General features: G+C 48.7%; 1 protein-coding gene across 4 annotated transcripts in view; it reads right to left on the bottom strand.

The window, feature by feature from the left end:
* The window catches only part of CFAP45 (cilia and flagella associated protein 45), a 30,762-nt gene extending 11,595 nt beyond the window's left edge, over positions 1-19,167 (bottom strand). Inside the window, exons 1-8 of one of the 4 annotated variants that reach the window (XM_025287549.2) lie at positions 18,158-19,164; positions 12,365-12,440; positions 9,411-9,547; positions 7,052-7,196; positions 6,553-6,723; positions 5,880-5,908; positions 5,175-5,353; positions 2,999-3,128 (exon numbers count right to left, since the gene is read on the bottom strand). In XM_025287549.2, coding sequence (XP_025143334.2) covers positions 2,999-3,128; positions 5,175-5,353; positions 5,880-5,908; positions 6,553-6,723; positions 7,052-7,130 — 588 coding nt within the window. In that variant the 5' untranslated portion in view covers positions 7,131-7,196; positions 9,411-9,547; positions 12,365-12,440; positions 18,158-19,164. Of the gene's footprint in view, positions 1-2,998; positions 3,129-5,174; positions 5,354-5,879; positions 5,909-6,552; positions 6,724-7,051; positions 7,197-9,410; positions 9,548-12,364; positions 12,491-18,157 lie in introns of all 4 variants that reach the window. The other 3 variants (XM_044944156.1, XM_025287548.2, XM_025287547.2) reach the window with 3 other exon arrangements.
* Between the last annotated feature and the right edge of the window lie 7,188 nt (positions 19,168-26,355).

The raw sequence follows: 26,355 nt of genomic DNA, 5'->3' as shown, positions 1-26,355 counted from the left end.
TACCCATCAACTCACCCCACCTCCCACACTGCTCCCAGCCGCCTCCACTTCTTCGAAGACTAACCCCCACTAGTCTTCCCAGTTTCTGCCCTAACGCATCCCAGGCAACGCTGCTGGCCCTCCCCCAGCTTGGCTCGCTGCCCTGTTCAGGGCCCTTCCTCCAGGGAGCCTCCTGAACAGAAAAGCACAGTGCTGTCTGCCTCCTTCCAGGTCCGTGTGGTGCCTGAGTCATGACTGCCAGATTCCCTCAGTCTCCACGCACCAGCCTCCTGGCTCACTCCACAGTCCCTGTCCTCTGCTCCAACTCCCACAGCCTTTCTTCCTCATCTCCCTTTCTTCCTTTCCTTCTTACCTTTTTTTTCCCCATCAGTTTTAGGCCTGACATTGGTATTCAGAGTGAAAGCAAAAGTGTTAATCCTTCGTCTGACTCTTGCAATTCCATGGACTGCAGCCCACCAGGCTCCTCTGTCTATGGGACTATCCAGGCAAGGATCCTGGAGTGCGTTTCCATTCCCTTCTCCAGGGCATCTTCCCAACTCAGGGATCGAACCCATGTCCCTTAGGTCTACCTGCATTGGCAGGTGGGTTCTTTACCATCTGAAGGCAGTATTTAAACCCACTGACCCTCAAAGCTAGAAAAGCTGCTGACTTCTGATCTATGACATACATAGAATCATGTATTCATTTACTTACTTCTTTGCTTATTTACTTTTTTTGGTTTGTTTTTGTGGGATCATTTCATTTTCAAGAAACCGAAGAACTTTCCCTGTTTCTCATCTTTGAAGCCATTGCGAAGCAACCCCACACTGACTCCCGACACTCTCTCCATCTTGCTAGCAAGCTGGGAAAAACTGCCCCTGCACCACCAGGGGGCTTCACTGGTGGCTCAGCTGGTAAAGAATCCACCTGCAACGTGGGAGACCTGGGTTTGACCCCTGGGTTGGGAAGATGCCCTGGAGAAGGGAAAGGCTACCCACTCCAGTATTCTGGCCTGGAGAATTCCATGCACTGTTCGCAAAGAGTTAATGCCGTTCTAAACTGGTGAGGCAGAGGTTTCTATCTCTGCCCCATAATACTTCCTGGAGACTCAGGGAGTGCCTAGAAGGACAGGAAAAGGACAATGACATAACACCTGAGTAACTGTTGACTCAGTGACACCTGGAACTCTCTCAATGAGCCCGTGCGTGTGTTCTCAGTCGCTTTAGTTGTGTCCGACTCTGTGCAACCCTATAGACCGTAGCCTGCCGGGTTCCTCTGTCCATGGGATTCTCCAAGGCAAAAATACTGGAGTGGGTTGCCATGCCCTCCTCCAGGGGATTTTCCCAACCCGGGGATCGAACCTGTGGCATCACTTGCATCTTCTGCATCGCAGGCGGATTCTTTACCACTGAGCCACCTGGAAAGCCCCCTCAATGAGCCCACTGGAGAATTTGGATTCTCCAGTATTCTGCATGTCTACCCTAGACCCGTCCTTTCTGGCCCTTTCCTGAACCAGGAGCTTGGCCAGGTCTTGTCTGTCTTCTTGGCCTTGTTGGTCCCCTTCTCAAGCAGCTCACAAAGTTGCCTGCCCCTCATCTCCCCTAGCCATCCAGTGATCTGCCTCCCACTTCTCACACTGTACCTTAGCCTGCAGGTGCTCTGAGACGCCTTCATAATTATGAGGTCCCCAAGAGACCCATCTGGGCCCCCTGTCACTCCTCACCATCAAGTGCGCTGGGAGATGACAACTCAGCCATCATAAACACGGGGGAAGAGGAGAACAATAAAAGAATACATGGTCCGTGGGTTAAATGCACCATTAGGCAATAACCTGGCAAATCAGAATGTGGGGCATTCTTCAAATCAGCTGGCCTGAGTACTTCACAATATCAGTGTTATTAAAATTAATGAATGGATAAGGAAACTCTGCCAGATCAAAAGAGACTTAGGTGAATACAGTGTGTGAATCCTGAAGATTCAATCCCTGACTGAATCCTGGTTTGGAAGGGAGAAAACCATGGAAAATACATTTTTGGAACTGGGTAAATTTGAATATAGATTAAATATTAAATAATATTGTAGAATCGTCAGACTCAAAATTTTGATGGGGGGATGTGATAATGGTACTGTTGACAAGTAAGCCAATGTCTTTGTTCTTCAGAAATACAAGTTGAAGCATTCAGGCAAAGTGTCAAGATATGGGAAACTTACTTTCAAATAGCTTAATAATAGCAAAATATGTATATACATCTAAAAGAGACAAGCAGCTCCATGGAATTAACAATCATTAAATATAGGTGAAGCACTGATGGGTGTGGTACAGTTCTTTCAACATGTCTGTGTGTGCAAAATTTTTCAAAAGTAAAAAATTAAGGGGGAAAAGAATAAATGCTCCGGATGCTGGCCATGTACCTCCTCTCTGAGCCAGGGGCTTTCGTATATTGCAAAAGATCCAATAAGGCCAACAGAAGGGGATTTTTTTAAGCCTACTTGGTTTGAGTAGCTATGTTATTTATTTCTTATGCAATGGAGATGCCTACTAATTTTAGTTAGGCTAACAGGAAAAAAGTTTCGGCTTGTCCATACAATTAATGACACTGGGATGCAACATACCTTGGGTGAGGCAACAGCAGGCAGCCTGGAACTAAAAGACAGCTGCTGTTCATGTACAAAGTGTACAATATCCCAAGATAATTGAGGGAAGACAATAAAACATCCCTATGTTTATTTGTGCAAAGCATGCAGCAATATCTTTCCTTGGTGTGTCCATTCACACAGATATGTCAGTCCTGGACCCCAAGTCCCCGAAAGGCAGGGACAGTATCCAAATCACTGCTCATCTCCATGAGGCCTCAGCCAAACAAGTGTTTCATATGGCAATAAAAAGTTGACGGTGATGATGTTGTGAAACGAACATGTGTCTGACGGAACATCAGCCCACACGCTCCAACCCCACAGTGTCGGAGGGCTTTGTTGCTGTTGCTGGCAGAACTTGGCATGATCTGTGCAGCCCAGTTACCCTTAGATCCTCCTCTTGGAGCTTTTCCATGTATTCCAGCATCTGCTCCTTCTCCTGTTCCTGCTGTTCAGCAAGCAGCGATCGCTCCTCCTGGTTCTTTTCCATCTGTTCCACAATGTGCCGTCTTCCTCTGAGAAGAAACAGTGCCACGGTGTCTTAGAAACCAAGAGTCCAGGTCTCTGTTTTAACCTCCACCCAAATAACACCCACGATGGGAGGTATTGTAGGGACAACGTGATGAGTGCCCCCTAAATACCACTATGTTTCATGAGCGGGGTCAGTCCTTTCTCTTCCGAGCTCCTAATTCTGGGGCTCACCCTTTGTGAGATTCCCACCCTGCATTTGTTTGTCCAAGAGTGTGCCCATATCATAAGACACCTTCTCCTTTCAGTACCTGAGGTTTTCTGAAATCCTACCACCTCCCAAAACGTCCCAGAGTAATCAGAGGGAGCTACCTTCCCAAGCTGATTTCCCAGAGTTAAGAAGCCCACAGTAACTCCTTTCTCCGGAGCATCTGCTCTCAACCAGTGTATCTTGTCATCCCACTCCATCTACCATGCCTAGTTAGCTAACTGTCCTTCTTATATCCAATCTCATATTTTAAGACCATCGGCTGCTGGTGTACGGGGCTGAGTCTGAGGAATTCTCTACACTCAGCAGCACCCTTGCTCAACAATAGAAAGCAGAGAAGCCAGATTCTAGAGTCAGTGCAGCCAGTGACTCCCTCTGCGTTATTGGGATGTCAACAACCTTGGAAGCATCTAGATCCCATGGTCTCTGGGTAAAGGCTGGGAGAGTGGGAGAAGACGCAGAGGAGGACAAGTATCTACGGGAAGGGGTATGACACTGACATTCAGATAGCACTGTTGAATGGCTTCCTGACTCCAAATGAAACACACTAGAGCAACAAGCAGAAAGGGTTACATGGAAGCAGGTTTAGACTCAGTATAAGGACCAGGTCAAATCATTAGAGCTGCCTAAGAAGGCAGGGATTTCCCCTTTATTGAAACTGTTCATGCAAAAGACGAAGAGCCATTTAGCCATGAAATGAGCTTTTCATGGGAGCCTACTGTATGGACCAGGTACCTGCTAGCGGTCCACAGATGAATGGCCCGAGAGAACAGAATACAAATGGGGAGACAGAGCTGCCACTCAGCGTGGTACAAGGACTGTTTATGGGGGTAATTCTTGTATTATATGGTTGGCATTCTAAATCTGGGACACTATGATTCTATAATTTATCTGCTTTGGGACTTGTCCTCTCCTGCAAACTGGAGGGGATTGAATTTATTCATTCTAACTTGTATTAGGCATTTGCTGCAGGCCAAACATTCTGGTAGGTCAGAAGCCGAAGAAACAAGACAGGGACCCTGCCCTCAGGGAGCATACAGCCTGGTGAGGGTCAGGGAGCCACAGCGCAAGGAGGGGCGTGGCAGACCACTAACACAGTGTAGGGGGCCCAGAGCAGGGAGGCTCGAAGCTCGCCCAGTGGAGTCAGGGAAGTTTCTCAGGGGAGGGGATAGCAAGGCCACATTATGAAGGAAGAGAGAGCATTTTCCGGGGTGGGAGAAGAAAAAAGGAAAGAGAGGGTATTCAAAGCCGAGGGAACAACAAAAAATAATGAGATCATATGAAGACCTGGCATGCTGGGGGGACATGAAGGAAAGCCTCCTAGAATGGATGGCAAGAAATGATGCAAAATGAGGGTGAATAAGGGCCGTATTGTGAAACACCTGTTGTGATCTTAGAAACAAGCTTTAAGACGTTCTACAGTTGTTTGGGATTGGACATGTACACACCACTGTGTTTAAAATGGATACCCAACAAGGACCTCCCATATAGCACATGGAACTCTGCTGAGTGTTATGTGGCAGCCTGGATGCAAGGAGAGTTTAGGGGAGAATGGATACATGTACATGTATGACTGAGTCCCTTCGTAGTTCACCTGAAACTATCACAACATTGTTTGTTAATTGGCTATACTTCAATAAACAATAAAAATTAAAAAAAAAAAAAAGAAGTTCTGTGTCTTTCTGAATCATTCCATAAAAGTTTTGTGATAATAACAAAGGATGATAATGACCATTTCTCATGTCCTTCTTCTCTGCAAGGCTATATGGACCTAAAGACACATGGAAAAGACTTAGAGAGGGAAATGTCAAAACCACCTCTTTACCGGATTCTCTCCTCCCTCCTCTTTCTGTCTAGCTCCTCCTGCCTTTGAACAGATTTCTGCCGCTCCACCTCCATCATCTGATCCAACCGCTTCTCCTCTGCATCCAGTTCTTTTTGGATCAGCTGCTTCTCCAGAATTTGGGCATCCCGGATGGCATGACACTTGGCATTGAGGATGATCTGGAGAGTGGAATTGAACTTGTGGTACTAGGTCTGGGAGTAAGGATGGGGATGGTTGGGGGGTGGAGTGATGTACCACAGGGATGTGGAAGCTGGAGTGGGGAGAAATGGGAGCAGAATCCCATTAAGAGTGCTCACAAGCCCAGAAAAGCAATAGCATCTTTCAGGGTATTGGGTCTAGTGTTTGGGGCAGAGGTGGGGGGTCATGGATCACTCTTTGGGAATAAGATGAAAGCTATGGGTCTTCTCCTCCATAAAATTCACTTACATCTATACACACAAACTTTCCATAAAACTTTAGAAGTTCATGGTCCCCTTAGGGACCCCTGAACCTCAAATGAAGACCCCCCCCCCCATTCTACTCTTCAGGAAAATAAACATTCTTGCAGAGGCCAAGCCACTAGATTTTTAAGCTAGAAGAGCACAACCTGACACATAGGAGATGAAAAAATCACGAGCAATCAATAAGAGCTGTGGAGTAAAAGCTTTGGAAAATAAAAGGAAGCATTAAGGAGAGAAGATTTACCTGAGAAACAGAAACTCTGGATGAAGAGGCTGGGGAGTCAGCATTTTTCATTTGGCCAGGAAGTGAACCACATGCAAATGAGCAACACAATAGAATTCAAATGAGCCTCTGGTCTTTATGCTCTGGCTAAAGGAAGCACTTTGAGCACAACAAAAACAACCCCATTGTCTGCACCATCCTATGTGGCCAGAATTGAACTAGCAGGATAAAGATACAAGTAACATGTATTTTTCAACCCGCAGTTCGCAACAAAGTATCTCCCATATATTAGCATATTTCATCCTAATAATGCTGCTTAGTAGTTTCGCCACCCTCATTTCACAAACAAAGAAAGTTTGGCTCAGTGAGTGCAAGTGACTTGCTGAAGGTCACACAGCCCGCACTGCACTCCGTAGGTGCAGCTCTCCCCGACCCAGTCTACTCCATTCGCCTGCCAAGGCCAGCCCCTCACCTTTCAACCCTGCACCCCATCTCTAGCCCATGCTTTCAGGCATGTGAATAACAGATAAGAGGAGGGAGGGATTCCCTGGTGGGCCAGTGCTCAGGACTCTGTTCTTCCACTGCACGCGGCATGAATTCAGTCCCTGGTTAGAGAACTAAGATCCTGCACACTGAGAGGCAAGGTCAAAAAAGAGAGATAGATGAGTGGAGGGAAGGAGAATGGAGAGCCCACCTTTTTCATATCCTTCAGCTCTTCCTCCTGCTCCATCCGCAGCTGGTTGGCTCTCTGCAGAAGGTTCTGGGCCCTCTCCTTGGCTACCTCCTCCAGGTCGCTGAGCTTCCTGTTGTTCCTCCAAACCATTTCCTTCTGTTTCATGATCTTCTTGCGTGTGGTCACTGTGTCCTACGGGAGCCACGCTGGAATCAGCGGGGACTTACTCTAGTGCTCCGTGCCCTGGGCACTAGCTTGGCTGCCGTAGGTGACCTCAGATGAGTTTCACATCACCCCATCACACTGTCATAGCCCAGAGGTTCCCCAGCCTGGCGTCCTCACCCCTCCCCTGGCCCCACAGTTGCTCCCACCAGATCTTTATTCTGTAACACATCTTTAGCACTTTCACACCTTACTTCAGTGTCCCCTAACTAAAGCTCCCAGTCTTGTGGGAGGCCGGCCTCTCCCCAGCCCTTTTCTTCAACCCCCACTCTGCAAAGATGGGGTCGGGGGTAGGTACCACAATGGCTTCCTTCTCCTTCTTGAAGGCCTGCTCCCTGGCCTCGAGTTCTTCTTTGGTTAGGACATGGGATGCCCATTTAATCCGCTCAAATTCCTCAGGGCTCATGATAAGGGACTGCCCGGAAGGGTCCTTGGTGGGAATGCTGACACAAAGAATGAATAAAATTAGGCAGGGGGTGTGGCGGGGGAGCTCTTAGCACTACTCTGCAGGCTGCTCTGCTCTCTACCCCACCCCCATCACTGCCCATCCTGCCTCAGAGAATCGGGCAGGAGAGACAGCGGTCTCAGCCAAGGGCAGAGTAGCATCACCGGCTTAAAAAAGGAACATTTTAAGGACTTTGTCTAAAATGTCCAGCTCACACGTTACCTCCTCTGCACCCGCCCCCATGTACCCATACACACCCACCTCCTCCCCTCCGCTGTCCCTGCCTGTGTTGTGGGCAATGTCTGTTTGCCTTGCTAGATCACAAGCTCCTGTGGGATTCAGGCTCTGTCGTAACCCCATGGGCAGCCCGGTCTCTGGCCCAGCACTGGGCACAGAGTGAGGACTCAAAATAAAGCTGCCGCGTTGAACTTTTAAAACAGATGATTCCTCGAGAATGACATAAAAAGGGCAAGGGCACGCCCGGCGAGGATGAAGTGGAGGCCAGTGAGAAACGAAACCATCCCTGTGCCTCCAGCCCAGAGGGAAGCTTTGAACCCTAAATATTAATTAAAATCAACAATAGCCAGAGACATGTCTACAGACTTTTCTAGCTGCCCAACGCATTCAACAAACCAATAGGTAATTATAATGATTACAAACAGATGACATACATTGGAGATGGAGCAGGGGAGTGGGCATCAAGCTGCTTCTGGGTGAGGCGTCTAACAGGCACATGGCAGACAGACGCAGATGGTCTGAGGCAGGAAGTGAAACCTCATCCCATAAAACCGGCTGGGGAGAGGTGTCCAGGAGGTGGACACATGAGTAAGTGGGCTTGAGGCTTAGCCAAGACCTTGTGTTCCCCTGGGTGCTGTGGCCCCAAACAGCCTGTGATCTGGAGTGACCAGGAATGATGTGAATCTGAGACAGCATCTCGAGCTTTTCTCAGAACCCTGACAAGTTACCCGAGACTTCACCTCCAACGTGTTTTTAGGACTGGACCAGTCCAAGAAGGAGCCCTTGGGACTTCTCTGGTCGTCCAGTGATTAAGAATCTGCTTTGGCTTAGTAACAACCTAGAGGGGTGGGACGGGGAGGGAGGTGAGAGGGATGTTTAAGTGGGAGAGGCCATACGTAAACCTATAGCTGATTCATGTGGATGTTTGGTAGAAACCAATGCAATACTGTAAAGCAATTATCCTTCAATCAACAATAAATTAAAAAAAAAATAAAAAAAGACTCTGCCTTGCAATGCAGGGGACGCTGGTTCCTTCCCTGGCTGGGAACTATGATCCCACATTTGGCAGGGGAACTAAGCCAGCACACCACAACTACTGAGCCTGCGCACGCTGGAACCTGACATCCCTCAGGACTCAAGGAAGATCCCGTGTGCCGCTACTAACGCCCGACACAGCTAGATACACAAATAAATAAATAAAGGGAAGGAGCCCTTTCTTGGGCCACAGGCGTGTCTGCAGGGCCGCTACCGCATCTGGCCCTTCAACGCCAGAGCTGATTAGACGGTGCTCTTGGACCTGTGGACCAGCCGTGCCTCCCCAGATCGCGACACAGGATACATTTTCTGGGATTTCAAGTTTTTAGTGAGTGGAGCCATAGTTGGAAGAACAGTTTAGAGAATGGAGCACCAGCAGAAGAGCTAAACCTCTGAGTGGCAGGGTTGGCTCCCTTCGTGTGACTGAGCTGGGCCTAACCCCACATGAGGGGCCCAAGCAAGCGGGCTGCTCCAATCAGGAAGCCGTGCTGAGCTAATCCCAAAGGAACCCCAGAGCTTTGGGGAATTTCCTCTTCTGGCCTCAGAGCCTGGGAAGAAGCCCTGGGACTAATTAGGCATCTGGTCAGTTTTTCCTTTGCTTCAGATTCTTGATTCGGCCAGAAGGAAGTGACTCATCTGGACATTTCCCCGACCAAGTGCACTATTCGGGGCTCAGAAGGGACCCCCCACCCAAGCATCTACCCTCTACCAGCCCCATAGAACCCACAGTAGCCAGTAGCTGGGAATCAAGGGCAGTGGCAGTAATAGATACAAGGCGGGGAGAAGCAGGTCAAAATGGAGAAGAAACAGGAACCAAGAAACCAAAGGCAGGAAATGGATAGGAAAGAGGTGGGGTCCACAGTGACAGGACGAGACCAGGTGGGCCCCCCGTCCCCCCACACAGGTCCTCACAGAAGGGCTCCGTGCCCTGGGTACTCACATTAGCTCCCGGACCATGTCCCGGGTGATGAGCTGGATGGTCTCCGGCTTGTGGTCCAAGCCCAGCGCCGTGAGTGTTTTCCGAATGGCATGCTTATCTCGGAGCAGCACAATGGGGCTGTCACTCCGGGTCAGGGGCTGGGGGGTCAGGAAGGGCAGCTTAGAAGCTGGTCACCCCACTTCTTGCTGGTTACCGGAGGGTGGCATCTCCACCCCATCCAGCGTCAGGGGAAATCAGCTGGAGCCCAGACTGCAGGAGCACCCAGAGTAGCCAGGGCACTGAGCAAGCAGTGTGGCGGCCAGATGTGCTCTGTAGCGACCGGCTCTTCTGAAAGCAAGGCTTCTCTATAACTCGTGCAGATACTCCCAGAGGGATAGAGGCCCAGGGAGAGGTTTGCTAGTGTGTGTCCATTCCTAACCTGAAACCATCAGGAATGAAAATTTGGGGTCTCTTCGTTCTTCTCCCTCCATCATTTACAAAACAAAAACTAATTAGCTCTCTTGGACCGCATCGAGGGTCTTTAGCATACAGTTCCTTAGGGACACATTCAATCTATGATATTTGTTATTTTTAATCCTTTCTAATTCATTTACTTTGATTCCCCCCCACCAAAAAGCCCTATGGGGTAAGTTAGAAATATGGTCCAGTGGATCTGTCTTTAAATCTAATATGGTGAGGCAGTCAGCGAGTTAGAATTCAGCAAAGAAAACACAAATTAGATACATGAGTTTTTTTCAACTTTCTGACCGTGAAGGAGTTAGATAACAAGAAAATGAAATCATTTGTTTCAGGGAATTGTTAACACAGGAGAGGATTTCATTTATCAGGAACACAGTGTCTGCGATCCTGAGCGGAGGCAGGGGCATGGCTTAGGTGGAGGTCCGTCCTGTCTGGAGGCCGGCACAGTGCACACCCGTTCCCGGAAAGCTGCTGCCACCTGGCGCCCATCTCTGCCTCCAAGCAGCTCAACTCAGTCAGGTCACAGGCCACTTCTGCCCTCTGCTGCCGGCTGGGAGGCTTCCGAGACTCTGGTCCAACAATAAGCCCAAAAGACTGAGCCAGGAACAGGCTGCGTGTCAGCCGCCCCCTCTGGCAAGCCGGCAGGACTAAATCTGGAGAAGTCGGCCATTTCCAAACCTGTCTTCACTTTAGCTAGAAGAGTCCCCATGGACTCAAGACAAATCAACAACATGACTGTAAGCGAAATTGAATTGCTTTGATTCTTTCCCTTGTCAATAGGAAACAGCTTCTAAAGGCAGAAAGACACTCATCTGGAACAATCTGGAAAGTCCTTTTTAATTCACAGTGAGAAGAGTGAAGGGTAAGGGTAGACATCAGAAAGACCCTGATGCTGGGAAAGATTGAGGCCAGGAGGAGGAGGCAACAGAGGATGAGATGGTTGGATGGCATCACTGACTCAATGGACATGAGTTTGAGCAAACGCCCGGAGATAGTAAGGGACAAGGAAGCCTGGTGTGCTGCAGTCCGTGGGGTCACAAAGAATTGGACATAACTTAGCAACTGAACTGCAACAAAGGGGAGACATCACCTCTTCTCTCCCTGGTCCGCCTACAGCCAGTGGTGTTCACGCCAGTGCTTAGACCACTACTGGTGTCTTTCTTCTTTTTCCCTTCCCTCTATTTTTTTCTCTCTTTTTTCTCCCTTCCAGTTGTATTGGGACAAAGTTGACCTACTGTTTCAGTTCAGTTCAGTCGCTCAGTCGTGTCCGACTCTTTGCGACCCCATGAACCACAGCATGCCAGGCCTCCCTGTCCATCACCAACTCCCAGAGTTCTGTCCATTGAGTCGGTGATGCCATCCAGCCATCTCATCCTCTGTCGTCCCCTTCTCCTCCTGCCCCCAGTCCCTCCCAACATCAGGGTCTTTTCCAATGAGTCGACTCTTCGCATGAGGTGGCCAAAGTATTGGAGTTTCAGCTTTAGCATCAGTCCTTCCAAAGAACACCCAGGACTGATCTCCTTTAGGATGGACTGGTTGGATCTCCTTGCAGTCCAAGGGACTCTCAAGAGTCTTCTCCAACACCACAGTTCAAAAGCATCAATTCTTCAGCGCTCAGCTTTCTTTACAGTCCATCTCTCACATCCATACATAACCACTGGAAAAACCATAGCCTTGACTAGACGACCCTACTGTTTAGGTTTAAGGTATAGCATAACTATTTGATTTGCCATAATGAAGTGATAATCATAGTAAGTTTAGAGAACAGCCATCATATCAATACAAAATTTTAAAAAACAGACAAAATTTTTCTGTGCTGAGAACTCTTAGGATTTACTCTCTTAACGGCTCCAGTGTTTTTCTTTCTCAATCTCTCACCGTTCTCTCTACATCTCATTCTCTTTCTCTCCTCCCTTCCCACCTTCTGAATGTCATGTGTAACCAAGATCACTCCAAGTAACTTTCTGGCTCTCCTTCTCTAGTCATCAGCCTCTTAGACTGGCTGATATTTGCAAATAAATATTTACTTGCTCATTTTCCAAAGCAAAGTAATTGTTTTAGCTGAGCAACTGGGAAAGAAGGATGATTTGTGTTCTACTCTGCACTGTTCTTGGATGGAGGGGGGATTATGTTGAACAACAATTATGTCGTTCTATATCTGGAAGCCTGGGCCACTGGCACTCAAACGTTTCCATCACAGGGCGTTCGCTGAGCAAAGAGCAGACACTGAGGGTTCAGCAGTTGAGCCTCCCTTCAGCATTATAACAGATCTTCAAATGCTGCACAGATGTAAAGATCTCAAGGGCGGAGGAAGCCAGGTGGCCTGTTTACATGGGCCCCACAAAGTGTCTGAGCTTGTCCACTGGAGCCGCAGAAACCCCCACTGCCCTCAGTCTGAGAGTTCTCTGGGAGAGAGGGTGACCTGTCCAGAGCTAGCTTTGTTCAGGTCACCGCCTCCTGGTGACAGCTCCCTGGAGGGACTGAGGGACGGTTACCTTGATAGCTCCAAAAAGGCTCTCATCCACCTCGGAGCTCAGGGCTTTGGTCCGATAGCGAGGCCTATTCCTTGACCTGTTGGAAGCAGTAGAGGCAGAGCTCAGCACGCCAGCTGTGCTTAATGGCTGCAGGGAGAGGCAGAAATTTGGGCTCATCAGTACCGACCGCCATCTGCACCCCAGGCAAGGTAGACGCTTCGCCAGCCCGTGCCGAGGGAAAGTTGGGTGGGTGTATGGGAAAGCACCTGGGTAAATCCTGAAACACAGGAGATGCCCTACAGGAGCAGTGGCTTCCCTGGACACCAGCCCAGCAAGAAGGAGGACTTCTGAGGTTTCTGAGCTGAAGAAGTCCAAGCCCTTGCACAGCAGGGAAGGAAGGCGGGCAGGAGGATGATTCAGTGTCAGCCCAGTTCTCGTTTCCCACAAGCAGTCTCTTGTGAGGCCACATGGGCTGTCCTCTCCAGAAATGCACAGTGTCGTCACCTCCAACCTCGTCATCTGAACAGCAAGCCCCCTTCACAGCTGATGCTACCATCTGACCTCCTCCATGTCCCCACCATCTCACAAGGTTACGGTTGGGACCCGAGGACACTAATGCTGAAAAGTACCTTGCACACAGCCGGCAGGTGGTTGATGCCTGATAAACTTCAGTGAATGAACGACTGCCAGCTACAATCAGGCAAACAGGTTCACCCTGAAGCTGTGTCCACCATGAGGCTCTTTCACTCTCAGGACTGCTTGAACGTGCATATGCGTGCATGCATGCTCAGACACTTCACTCATATTCGACTCTTTGCGACCCCATGGACTGTAGCCCGCCAGGCTACACTCGATTTTCCCAGCAAGAATACTGGAGTGGGTTGCCATGCCCTCCTCCAGGGGAACCTCCTGACGCAGTGATCGAACCCACGTCTCCCGCATTGCAAGCAGATTCTTTACCACTGAGCTACTGGGGGAACCCCTTGAACATGCATGAGTCAGTTTTTAGCCATCCAGTACTCTTCTAGGTTGGATCCTTGTCTCTCCCATCTAATGAGCTGAAGGAGACAGGGATCATCTCCGAGCGTAGAAGCTGAAAACCTCAGACAGCTGCCTTCCAAGCCTGGGCAAAGGACCTAGGTGAGCCATCAGATCTCCCAAGCCTGACAATGAATAGAAAACTAATGATGTAAGAAGGGGAACATGGAAACCCCTTCTGACAAAGGCAGCAGTGGCAGTCACTCCCTGTGTCTGGGGCAATGCTGACAAGGGCACCAAGAGCAGCTGCCGTGATTAAGTGCCAGCTCCAGGGGTGGCATCAAGGGTCTTTGCCAGGCCAGTGCCGGGTTGTGATCTGGGCCTCAGTTCTGGCTGCAGTTCCTGTGTGTTTTCATTCTCCAAGCCTAGCTGCCCAGCCTTGGCGTGAACTCTGGGCACTCTCCAAAATCCTCTCCATACATTCCCTTCTCCCTAAATTGGAGTTCTGGCTCTGTTGTTTATAACCAAGAACCCTGACTAACACAACCTCCATTCCCCAAGGTCAGTCCCGCTTCAGCTCAGCCTAAAGAGAAGTCTGTCTCCAGGGGGCGGTTTCTGTGAGGACTCCAGGGTTACCCTAAATCTCATTCCTGAGGAGCCCCCATCTCCTGCAGTTCTCGGAGCTGGAAGACCCTGGTGCAAAGAGCTGGACACGTCAGGTCAACCAAGCCTGGGAATGAGCAGCCGTCAAGGGGACAGGGTGGACAGGGAAATGACCGTGCATTCCAGGTCACTAAACACTGGACGATATGTTTTGAATGCTCTCTCTAATCTGCCATGACCACAGAGAACTCCCTGCAGCACCTGTTCCACCTGTGGCAGGTTTTCGCACCAAATCGGGCAATTATTCCCCGGCTGGCTCCATTCCATACAACAAGCATGGCTGTGTGTGCCCTTCCCTCCCAGCCTGGCACAGCCAGCAAAAGGCTCACAGAGGGCGCCTTGCTTTACAGCCTCTGTCAGCCCCAATACAGCAGAGCAGAAAAGCCTGAATTCGTGAAAAGTAAATACAGGAGCCCCAAGGATGTCTAATAACAGACTCTGAAGGGTTATTACATGGAGAGTGGGGAGCAACAGCTCCCCTTTCCACCAAAAATAGAATAAGAAGGAATGACTAGAATCCACAACAGGTGGGACTGAGGCAAAGCTTTAGGAATAACCTGAAAAGATGAGGGCATCGGATCACAAGAGATGGTGTCAGTTCCAAGGGGAAAGGTGCAGAGTCTGGATGTAGCAGGACCTCAATATGCATTTGCTGAAGAACGAATGAACGAAACCAAGCAAGATGACCTCTTGGGGTCTGCAGACCAGACTGAGACAGAAGCCTTTCCAGAATACACCACCACTCCACATTTTCCACATCACGTATGTGGTCTGCGCTGGGGAAAATAACGTATGTGAAAGGCTTTGGAGCACAGATGGAAAGCATTATTGCTGTTTTGCGTTTGTTTTCCTGCTTCTTTCCAAGGGCTCCTGCAGCCTTCCCCTCAGGCTCGGGTGCCCACCAGACTGTAGGATCCTCCCGCACTGGGACTGTGTCACCTCCCTCCAACGCCCTTGGCACCCAGGTCAAGAGGAAGTCACACAAGAAATACTCGACTGCCTGAGCCTCGAAGTCAGAACAGAGGAAGGAAAACAGATGATGACCACAGAAAAGCAGCCGCTGGGCAGAGCAGAAGGAAGCGTTGAGCTCTGGGGTTGGGTGGCTGAGAAACCTCACTGGGGAAATGCTGACTTTGAAGCCACAAGCCTTACACCAGGGTTAGAATAACCAGTTTTGCCAAAAGCAACAAGAAGGATTAGGGAGGTCACTGTGTAAAAGTACTAGAAAAAATGAAGGAACAAGCAGAAATGGAAAGTTAGATTCCTCTGGGCCAGAGGCAGTAGCCAAGAGGTTCTTCCAGGAGGTGAAGGGCTGGTTTTATTTCTTGCATGACTTAACAAATTATAAATATCCCCAAGAAGCTGAGCTGTGCCTAGAGTGCTCATCTTCCTTGAGGGAAGGCATCTCTGGTAGGGAAGGAAAGACCTTTGAGGAGACAAGGATGATTGGGGAAGAAGAGGATTGGGACAGAAAAAGATGCCAGCCCTAACCTTTATATTTTCCTTTTGGTGACCTAGCTGCCTCCTTATCTCTTCAAATAGCATCCCATCCTATGTCTGTAAGAATTCAGCCCCTGCTGGGGGCTCCAGGAGAGATTCTGATGCAGAAATATTAACTGGTTAACCAGAATATGATTTTCACATCATTATAGATGCAGGGTGATCTCCTTAATGTATCAAGTTTAAAAAAAAGTAGACTATATGAAATATGCAAGTATTGCAATAAAAACACTCCTATGAAACCGAAATGTGTCACTGAAAGAAGTTCACAAAATGTTTAACAGTAATTTCAGGTGAGCATTAGCATCTTAAGGTATTTCTCATTTTGAATAATGATCTGCATTGAAAAGGTAACTCTCTTTATGGCTGAGATAGGGGAAGGGAGCACTATTTTTACAAAACAAAGCAGTGGACCTGGTGCCCTGACTCTGAACACAGAGAGTGCAGCCCTTAAAAAGCTACAGTGCCAGATGTCCTGAAATCTGGGATGTTCAGCTCAATTCCAACAAGACAGAGCTGGATCGGGGCTGGAACAGAGCGGTGTGGAGTTTCCCTGATGTAACTGTAACACCTGTCAACTGAACAAAGACGAAGACCTGTCCTTTCCCGGGTGTGCTCTCCACTCAGGGATCTTGTTTCTTTCACACATAGGTTCACCACCGGCTTCACGCTCTTGACCTGATTCTACCTCCTTTTCTGTAGACTTTGGTTACAAAGAAGGTGGGGATGCCCATGTACCAGGCATCTTGCCTTTCACTCAGGTCCTCCCTCTCAAATACAACCAGGTTGGCCATCTGTGGGGTACCATTTGAAGATGACATCCTACTCAACACCGAGGCCCTGGCCCTCCTTCTGGGGGATGTTATTTATTGTTTTTGTAAGGGTCCTAGTGGTGTGCCTAATTGTGACCCTGTCTCCAAACATCACCTGTCCCCACTCCTCCCAACAGCCTGAAAAGCTAGTAAGTAGCACCACACACACACACACACACACCCCTAGCCTGCCAAAGGTCAGAGATCACTAACTTGACCCACTACTTCTCAAAGGTGCCCATATGCCCTGTCCTGTCCAAGGGACTTCAGAAGGGCTCAGTCAACAAACCAAAGCCCCACCCTGACTGACCTTTGGATGGGGAATCCCTGATCTGGGTGAGCTGAAGGCCACAAGTCTAAACAGGTGCAACTCACTGATTCATTTGACTTGGAGATAAGACATTTTCAAAAGAGGAGAAAAAGGGAACTAACACTTCCTGTGAGCCCTTAGATGTCAAGTGCAGTGCTAGGACCTCACAGACATAGCACCGGGCCCACAAACCTATGTGCAAAAGAGACACAAGATCCGGGGTGGAGATAAATATGGAGATCCAGGGATAAATATGCACCATAAAAAGCATAAGTGAAAGGAGACTCCTGCTGCAACATTGCAGAGAGTCCTCAGAAGTTGGGAACTGCTCTCCTCCAGAGATTTGTTGCTTTTATCATTAACAAAGCTCTTCTAGAAACTCCAGCTTGGGGACCCTGAATTTGAACCACACTTAGTCCCAGAAAAGCAGAGTGACCTCTGAGCATGAAGTGTGTCCACAAGTACACTGAAGGAGCTACCTTTGCCATAGGGTGTGCACCCAGAAATTCTAAGGTTATTTCCAGTAACCCAAGGCTCCAACACCTACCCTCTGCCCCACCTCACTTATCCCTCAGGGACCACACCATCCTCCCTGGATCCCAGACACTACTTTCTTACCTTCTCCCAGGCATGCTGTCCTTTCAAACCCTCATGTCATCCTGTCCACCCCAGGGAACTGCAGGCCTGCTAGACCAGTCTCAATCCCTCCAACTGGGGTCTCCTGCATTGCAGGTGGATTCTTTACTAACTGAACTATCAGGGAAGCCGCAATCCCTTTCCAGCGACTTTCAAATCTGGTACCCTATTCATTCGTTCACTTATTCGTTTGCAAATGTTTGTTGAGTATCTATGAGTGACCCAGACCCCCAGTAACAAGAGAAAACTGAGGTTCGGGGACATTAGGTGACTTACACATTGTGGCACTACTAGTCAGACGTGGTGCCCTGACTTTGAACACAGAGAGTGCAGCCCTTTCAAAACTGCAGTGCCACGTGTCCTGAGATCCTGAGTGTTCAGCTCAAATCCATCAAGACAGAGCTGGAACGCGGCTGGAACAGGGTGGGCACAGGGCGGTGTGGAGTTTCCCTGACTTAACTGTAACACCTGTCAACTGAACAAAGACGAAGGCTTGTCCTTTTCCTGGGTGTGCTCTCCACCCGGGGATCTGGTGTCTCTTTTGCACATAGGTCCATATAGGCAGAACATAACCTGTTCTCTGGCCTCCTCACCAGTGGTTTTTCCACGTCACATCCCACAATCCCCAGCCAGATGGGAGGGGGATGAGGATTGGGACAGCACTTTTCCAGCTCCTCGGCTCAGCCCCAGATTATATTTTCAGTCGCGATCGACCCCACTCCTTATTTCTCTCTTGGATCCCCCTCCGGACTTCCCTAACCTCTTCTACGGCTGTCATCCCTGTTCCTGGACCTTCTGACCCCCATACCCAACTTCTTTCCCCCCACCAGATCCTCATTTTCCCCGCCCAGAACCCCAACACAATTGAAAACACGTGAGGTCCCCATCCGAGGTTCTCCACACCCGGGACCTCACCATCTCAGCCGCACGCCCCAACTCGGCGCCTCCACCGCGTCTGCAGCCCACAACACCACTTCCGCGCAGGGTGTTGACGCGTTACCATAGTAACCAAGAACGCGCGCTCCTCAGCCCAGGCCCCGCCCCCGGCCCGGCCCGGCCCCGCCTCTCCGTTCCAGTTTGGCGGAGGGGCGAGCGCAGTGGCTTCAGGAGTCCGAGCCTCTGCCTGTGTCCATTCCCGCCGGCGCTGAAGCACGGAACCCTATCTCTGAAAGAATGACCCTCTCTGGAGCGCCCCGATCTTCTTCACTTTGCTTTGGCTGAACTCTTAGATCAAGATCCAAATTGTCAAGGTCCTAGCATGGGTCCGGGTCTAACTGCTGCCAGCCCCTCCAGGAGCCAGGCCAAAGTTCAAGATTTTCCCCCTACTCCCCATTTAGGTTACCATGGTTACCGTTGCCCCAGTGTGAGGAGCCAAGCCAAACCCTGGTGAGAATTTAGTCTGCAGAGAAGCAAGCAGGATCCCCCGAAACAACTTTCAAAACAGCAGACTCTGGTTTGACCAAAGAAAGGACTTCCAGCAGTGAGGATATGTATGTAGTTTAAGGAGCAGTTCCTTAAAATGTTGACTTCACACCTCCAGCTCAGAATTACCTGGAAGAGTTTATTCAAATAAAATGTAGATTCTACCAGACTATCTGAAATCGAAATCTATGGACCTGGCTCTAGGGAACGCACCTTTTAACGCTTCCCGGTTTGTATGTACTATTCTGGAAAGCTTTTTAGGAGTTTTACGATTTTCGCAGTTTGGTTTGGCACCTCTGCCTCCCAATCTGCCTGCAGTGCAGGAGACCCCTGTTCCTTTCCTGGGTCGGGAAGATTACCTGGAGATGGAAACAGCAACCCACTCCAGTATTCTTGCCTAGAGAATCCCATGGACAGAGGAGCCTGGCAGGCTACAGTGCATAGAGTCGCAAGAGTCGGACAGGATTTAGAGACTAAACTCTACCCCCTCCCAACCTGCAGGGAGAGAATTGAACTGGTCCCCCCAGCCATACCTGCTCCAAGCCTCAAAAAAACCTTTCCACTCGACCAAGTACTGATAAACTGAACTCCTGGACCGAAAAGAAGCGGTGACTGCAGTCCTATGAGCCACTTCCCCACCCCTAGACATCTCTCCACAGCCCACCTTTCTGGAGTTTGCTCCACCCTGACTTTTGTGTTGCAGAGCCAGTCACTGCCTCCTGTGACATACTCGGGCTGAAGGATTGGCCGTGGAGTTAGGGCTGCAGAGGGCTGTTTACAAGCTTCAGGGGAGTGGGGGAAGGGAAGCCAGGTCACCCCCAGCTGTTTTAAAAGGACTCAACTCTGGCAAGCTTCACATTTCCTCCCCAGATTTCCCAGCCTTAGCTCCTTTGGGATCCTCCGGACAAATTGAGGGAGTGGGGCAGGCTGAAAGTGTTGGAGGTGAGATCAGAGGGAGGGGGAAGCAAGAGTAGCTATCCTTCCAGGGACAATCCTCCCAGCTCGAGGGGTGGTGGGGGAAGGGTCTGGGCTTTCCTACTGCGGGCACCCTTCCTTCCCCAGCCTCTTCCCTGGAGCCCAGAGAGGAAGGAAAATGAAGTAAGCAGTCCCCTGAGGGCTGGATACTTCCTCTACATTTTCCACCCAGTTCTCACAGCCGCATCTGTGTGGAGGGAGTTATTATCCCCATCGCCAAAGAGGAGACTAAGGCCAAGAGAGTTTACTGTCCGAACTCAAAAGTTCTCAACCCAGGCTGCCTCTCTGAGGAAAATGTGTGAGGTTGACTCAGGAAGAAGGGGTCGAAGGAATGCAGGGTAAAGGAATTGCCTCCCAGGCTTTTGTCCCTGGTGGCTCAGACGGCAAAGAGTCTACCTGCAATGCAGGAGATGCTGGTTGGATCCCTGGGTCGAGAAGATCCCCTGGAGGAGAAATGGCAACCCACTCCAGTATTCTTGCCTGGAGAATCCCATGGACAGAGGAGCTTGGTAGGCTACAGTCCATGGAGTCACAAAGAGTCGGACACGACTGAAGCAACTTAGCATGAATACAGCTTCAAAAGAAAGTTGAGGGAATTCCCTGGTGTTCCAGTGATTAGGACTCGGAGTTTCCACCGAAGGGGTATGGGTTCGATTACTGGTCTGGGAACTAAGATCCTGCATGCCACACAGCCCAGTCAAAAAAAAATTGCTTGAAAAATGGACAGAGGATCAGAATCAATGTTTTTCCAGAGAAAACATACAACAGCCAACAGGTACATGGAAAGGTGCTCAATATCACTCTCAGGAAAATGCAAGTCAAAACCACAATGAGACATCACCTCACACATGTTACAATGGCTATTATCAAAAAGACAAAAGCTAGTTAAGCAATTATCCTTCAATAAAAAATAATTAAGAAAAAAAGACAAGAGACAATAAGTGTTGCTGGGGATGTAGAGAAAAGGGAATCCTTGTTCACTGTTGGTGGGAATGGAAATTGGTACAGCCTCTTTGGAAAACAGTATAGAGGTTCCTCAAATAATTAAAAATGGAACTACCATATGATCCAACAGTTCTGCTTATGAGTATTTATCCAAAGGAAATGAAAACACTGCTTAAAAGGATATATTAACCCCATGTTCACCACAGCAATAGCCAAGACATGGAAGCAACCTAAATATCCATCAATGTATAAAGAAAATATGGTGTGTGTATATATACAATGGAATATTATTCAATTGTTTTTTTAAAAAAGACTGAAATCTTGCCATTTGCAACAACATAGGTCATCCTTGAGGGCATCATGCTAAGTGAAATAAGTCAAATAGAGAAAAACAAATACAATATGGTATCACTTATATGTGGAATCTAAAAAAATAGAGAACTCATAGGTACAGAGAACAGACTGGTAAATGCCAGAGGCAGAATAGGGGGTAAAAAAATACAAACTTCCAGTTATAAGTCCTGGGACTTCCTTGGCTGTCCAGTGGTCAAGACTCCACATTTCCACTGCAGGGGGCATGGAGTCCATCCCTGATTGGGAAACTAAGATCCCATTCACCATGCAGCATGGCCAAAAAAATAATAAAAGTCCTGGAGATATAAGGTACAGCATGGTGTCTATCGTTAGTGATAGTGTACATTTGAAAGTTGCAGATCTTAAAAGTTCTCATCCTAGGAAAAAAATTATAACTGTATGTGGTGATGAATTATTGTGGTGATAATTTCACGATAAATGCAAATACAGAATCACTGTAGTGTACTCCTGAAACTAATACAATGTTATATGTTAATTATATCTCAGTAAAAGAAATTAATGGATTTATGAGACAAAAGTCATAAAAATGAACCATGAAATCAGTAAAAATTATTTTGAAACTGAGAAGCAAATTGAAACAAAAATTTTCAGATTATCAAAAAAGGTAATCCGATAAATGTTAGTCGCTCAGTTGTCCAACTCTTTGTGACCCCACGGACTGTGTAGCCCACCAGGCTCCTCTGTCCATGGGATTCTCCAGGCAAGAATACTGGAGTGGGTAGCCACTCTCTTCTCCAGGGAATCTTTCCAACCCAGGAATTAAACCTGGGTCTCCTCCATTGCAGGCAGATTCTTCACTTTCTGAGTCACCTGGGAAGCCCCAATTCAATAAGAAGAATAGAAAAAATTTTGAACAGAATAAACAAGTGCTTGGATTGTTTAATAATCCAATTAACCAGAAGGGAAAATCACATGAATATATTGGTGAAGTGTTAAATTTCTTGTTGGTTTGACATAAAAGATTGACACTGATGGTGACTGCGTAAAATTCACATTAGTCCACTCCAGCACTCTTGCCTGGAAAATCGCATGGACGGAGGAGCCTGGTAGGCTGCAGTCCATGGGGCCGCTAAGAGTCGGACTGAGCGACTTCACTTTCACTTTTCACTTTCATGCACTGGAGAAGGAAATGGCAACCCACTCCAGTGTTCTTGCCTGGAGAATCCCAGGGACAGAGCAGCCTGGTGGGCTGCCATCTATGGGGTGACACAGAGTCGGACACAACTGAGGTGACTTAGCAGCAGCAGCACACTAAAATGAGGTATGACAGTCTGGTCAGTGAGTGCCATCAACTCAAAGAATATTTAAGATTATGTACCCAACCATCCCCTCAAATCCTACAGCTCACATAAGAAATTTCACAGATTTCTCAAATTTGACAGCAATCAAAAAACTGATACAACAAGAAACTGAAATGAATGAAACATTCCAATCTGTCAATAATAAAAGGGCTGATCAGAATCATGCCAGAGGAAAAACTGGTAGTTCTTGGCTGAGCTACCAGGGAAGCCCATTCTCTATAAAAAGTAATATTAATATTATAAAGCCACTGACATGTGGAGAGACAAAAAATAAGCAGCCAAAAAAAGGTAAAGGCGGAAACTCTTTTACACTTGTTTCAGGCAGCGAATTTGTTGACTTAAGTGTGCCACATGAGAATTGTGAGTTAAGTTTTCCTGGGGACAAAGTGAGGACTGCACCCCAGGAGACAGCACCTCAGAGAGCTCCGAGAGACTGCTCCAAAGAGGAAGAGGGGAAGGTCATACGTATGTGATCTTGGTAAAGGAGGCACACAGGCAATCAAGCCCGTTTATTTTTTTTTTTTTAATTTTATTTTTAACTTTACAATATTGTATTGGTTTTGCCATATATAAACATGAATCTGCCACAGGTATACAAGTTTATTTTTTAGAAAGGTTCTGAGAGTCTCCTGAAGCTTCTGCTCGTCACAAGAAACAGTCGTCACTATGAAGGATTGTAGTGTTTTTCTAGATACGAGGAGATGGAAGAATTGGACTCAAGACCAATTTAGTCTACAGACCTGTCCTGCCAGTTTTCCAGAAGCATTAGAGGGCCTCATTTCTGCTCTCCGCCCTGAACTCCTTCAGGGGGGCGTTGAGGGTCAGTAGCTGCAGCGGCACGTGATTCAATCCTTGCAGAGGTGGATGGTGGGCACCCATGGCAAGAGTCCATTTGTGGTTGAGAAATTCATACGGATCTTATGTTATTATTATGTATCTTATTCTTATGTATTCTTAACCTTATGCATCTTATTCTTCCAGATGTCATGATGCTTACGGTATTTGCCAGATTTTTTTTAATGGATAATTTGTTGTGACTTACTATTCTAATTATGTGTTTGCTGCTGCTGCTAAGTCACTTCAGTCATGTCCAACTCTGTGTGACCCCATAGACGGCAGCCCACCGGGCTCCCCCGTCCCTGGGATTCTCCAGGCAAGAACACGAGTGGGTTGCCATTTCCTTCTCCAATGCATGAAAGTAAAAAGTGAAACTCATAGCGACCCCATGGACTGCAGCCTACCAGGCTCCTCCGTTCATGGGATTTGCCAGGCAAGAGTACTGGAGTGGGCTGCCATCACCTCCTCCCAATTAAGTGTTTACTCCTCTAATTAATTTTGTATCATTTTTCTTAAAAGGGGCTTCCCAGACTTCAGGCCTCACAAAACCCAGCAGTTCTGCCCCTGATAAGTAGGAAGCAACCTTTCCCTTGTCAGCAAAACTTGGCTTAAGTGCCCAGCCATGTCTGATGGGACTGGGGCAGGCGCCCTTGCTCTCACCTCCCAACCTCAGCTGCTCTGCCAGCTCCTCCCTCACTGCCCTCTTCCACCTTCTCCCCTGTGCCCTTCCTTTTCTTCCTCTCTTCTCCACTTGCTGCGCATCTTTGGGATTTCCCTCCTTCTACTCCGACCCCCAACCTCTCTATTCACTCTCCTCCTCTGCTCTGCCCCATCCAGCATTCTCACGCCCAGAAAGCTGAGGGGTGAGAACAATGGGGGACAGCTGGCTGCAGTCGCCTGAGGAAGAGGGCAGGTCTGGATTCTCTGCTCAACCCTAGCCACACCTCTGGCTGCCTGACCCTTCCTACCAAGTCGCCACTCCCAGTGAAGTCTCAGAGTAAACCCTGGATTGTTGGCCAGGAGCCCAGAGCTGAGAGATTTGCTGGGTGCCTCGGGGCTGGGAGCAAAGCCCAAGGCCTGGGCTGGCTCCCATAGCTCCTCCCCACCCCACAGGGCCTTGGGGTGCTGAGTTAGGCAAGCCCCATCCGGCTGGTCTCCTGAGATGCTCCCCATGTTGGCTGAGGCAAGAGGGATAAGAATTTTGACTCTGTGATGAATCAGCACATTTAAATGGGAGGAGCCTGGGAGACAGGACCCAGGGGAGCCATTTGGTTAAAATGAAAAGTCTGGCCTTTCAGTGGACCATGTCTCCTGCCTAAGAGCATGAGAAAGGAGACTCTGATTCTTTCTCTGTCTCTTTGAAATGCATTTAGGAACCTGTATTTCTGAGCACAGGGATCAGAGTTGCAGACCCTAGACATGGGATAGTGGGGAGCAGGGCCACACATGTCCAATGGGCAAAAAAGATGGGGCTTCTGCATTCCTGTAGAAGCTTTTGTGTTCAGTGGATGGAGTTGTGGGTTAGTGAGGGTCTGCTACACTCCTGTTCTCTCTGAACTCCTTTGCTATATGCACACATTCTGGCATTTCTCCAGGACCCCACTTCCCTCCTCTGGGCCTGCCTCCTGTGGCAGCTTCTTCTCCATTCTTAGGGGTAACACCTGCCTGTGAAGGGAATTCTAGGAAGCCCACTCAGGTCTTGCTAAAGCAAAACTGTTTCCTAGGCTGTTGAGAGCCCACCGTTCTATCTAGGGCAGCCTGGAGGGAGCTCTCCCCATGACCCATGCTCCCGAGGCAGCACAGTGAAGAAGGATAGGAGTGACTAAGTTTTGGGAGCCAGACCAACAGAGTTTGACCCCCAGCACAGCCGCTTATAGCCGAGAGGCCTTAGGTGACCTGCCCAACCACCGGAGTCTTGTTCCCTCATCTTTGAGATGGATAATAGCCCAGAAGAGGGGCTGTGAAAGGCAAACCAGGTTTAAACCTCAGTTTGCATACTGCCTGGTGTCTTTCTTCCCTTTCCCTTCCCACAAAGCAGGGGGATATTGGGGGAGGAGGGAATGCCTTTTGTCTTCAGTGTCGTATAAACATGACCAGGAATCAGACTGTAAATCCTAAGTTGCAAGGAAGCCTGAGAGATTGTTTCACAACCCCCTTCCTGGAATATTTGAACTCTCAGACTGCCTCAAGTCTTTCTAAAACAAAGTATGGCTTAAAACACAAATAAATACTTAAATGCATGAATTATTTTCCACCAGGAATTTACTGCCTTCCTGCTTTCTTCAAAACTCTCTTTCTCTTTCCCATTCTTAAAAACTGTAGAGCCTTCCTGCTACAGCCTGAGAGACCAAGCAAGGGGCAGGGATAGGAGGAGAGAGAGTTTGACAAGAAGAAATCTGGGGCCAAGGAGAAAGACTATGAGCACCAAGGCAAGAGTGGGGTGCAGTGAAACTGGGGTAAGAAGATGGTTAGGGTGAGAATGGAAGTGAGAACTGCCGGGTGATGCCTGTGGCTGGTTGGAGTCCCTGGGTCTAGAAGAGGGGAGGGAAAGATGAGAGCGTACAGGCCAGTAGGGCAATATCACCCTCTGATATTGGTGCCCTCCCCACTATGGGTGGAACAGTGCCAGAGAGAGCCTCATGCTGGTCATACCTCCCGATTCCCTTAACCTCCCTACCTGGCCTCGTTCCCCCTGGGCAGATAACTCTCAGGCCAAGAAGAAAGTCATCAATAAATCTGCAGCCTTCCCAGCTTCAAAAATCTCATCTCCACCTTCCTGCCTGCCCCACGTTCTTGGGTCAGCATTGCCCTGGTGCCCTGGACACGCCTCCACACGCCTGGCACCGGCTTCCCCTCCTACGTGACCAGCACAGGCCCGGACTGGGTGGCGGACGCTGAGATAAGGCCAAGGGGGGAAAACCGCCAAAGCCAGGAAGTTACACAGCCTGGTTCCCCTGGCAACCCAGCCACAGTCGCCAAACAGTACAGGGTGGGGGGTTGGAGACAACTCCAGTTCAAGGCACAGCCAGAGCTGGCTCAGACCTCAATTTTCTTGTTGGAGAAACTTCTCTCTCTGAATCTCCTAGGACAGTGCCGCTGCCTAAGAATTACAGGGGGATCCAGTTTAAAATGTAAATTCAGAGCACCACCCCCATAATCACCACAGATTCCTGGCCTAACAGAACTAACTAGAATTTGCATTTCCAACCAGTTCCCCAGGGGATTTCAGTTCTTAGAGGGTGGCATGGTTGGGGAAGA

The sequence above is a fragment of the Bubalus bubalis genome, chromosome 6 (genome assembly GCF_019923935.1).
Source record: "Bubalus bubalis isolate 160015118507 breed Murrah chromosome 6, NDDB_SH_1, whole genome shotgun sequence".
In the NCBI taxonomy this organism is placed as follows: Eukaryota; Metazoa; Chordata; class Mammalia; order Artiodactyla; family Bovidae; genus Bubalus; species Bubalus bubalis.
Note: the sequence above shows the minus strand (reverse complement) of the source record. Positions and strands in the feature narration are given on the sequence as shown.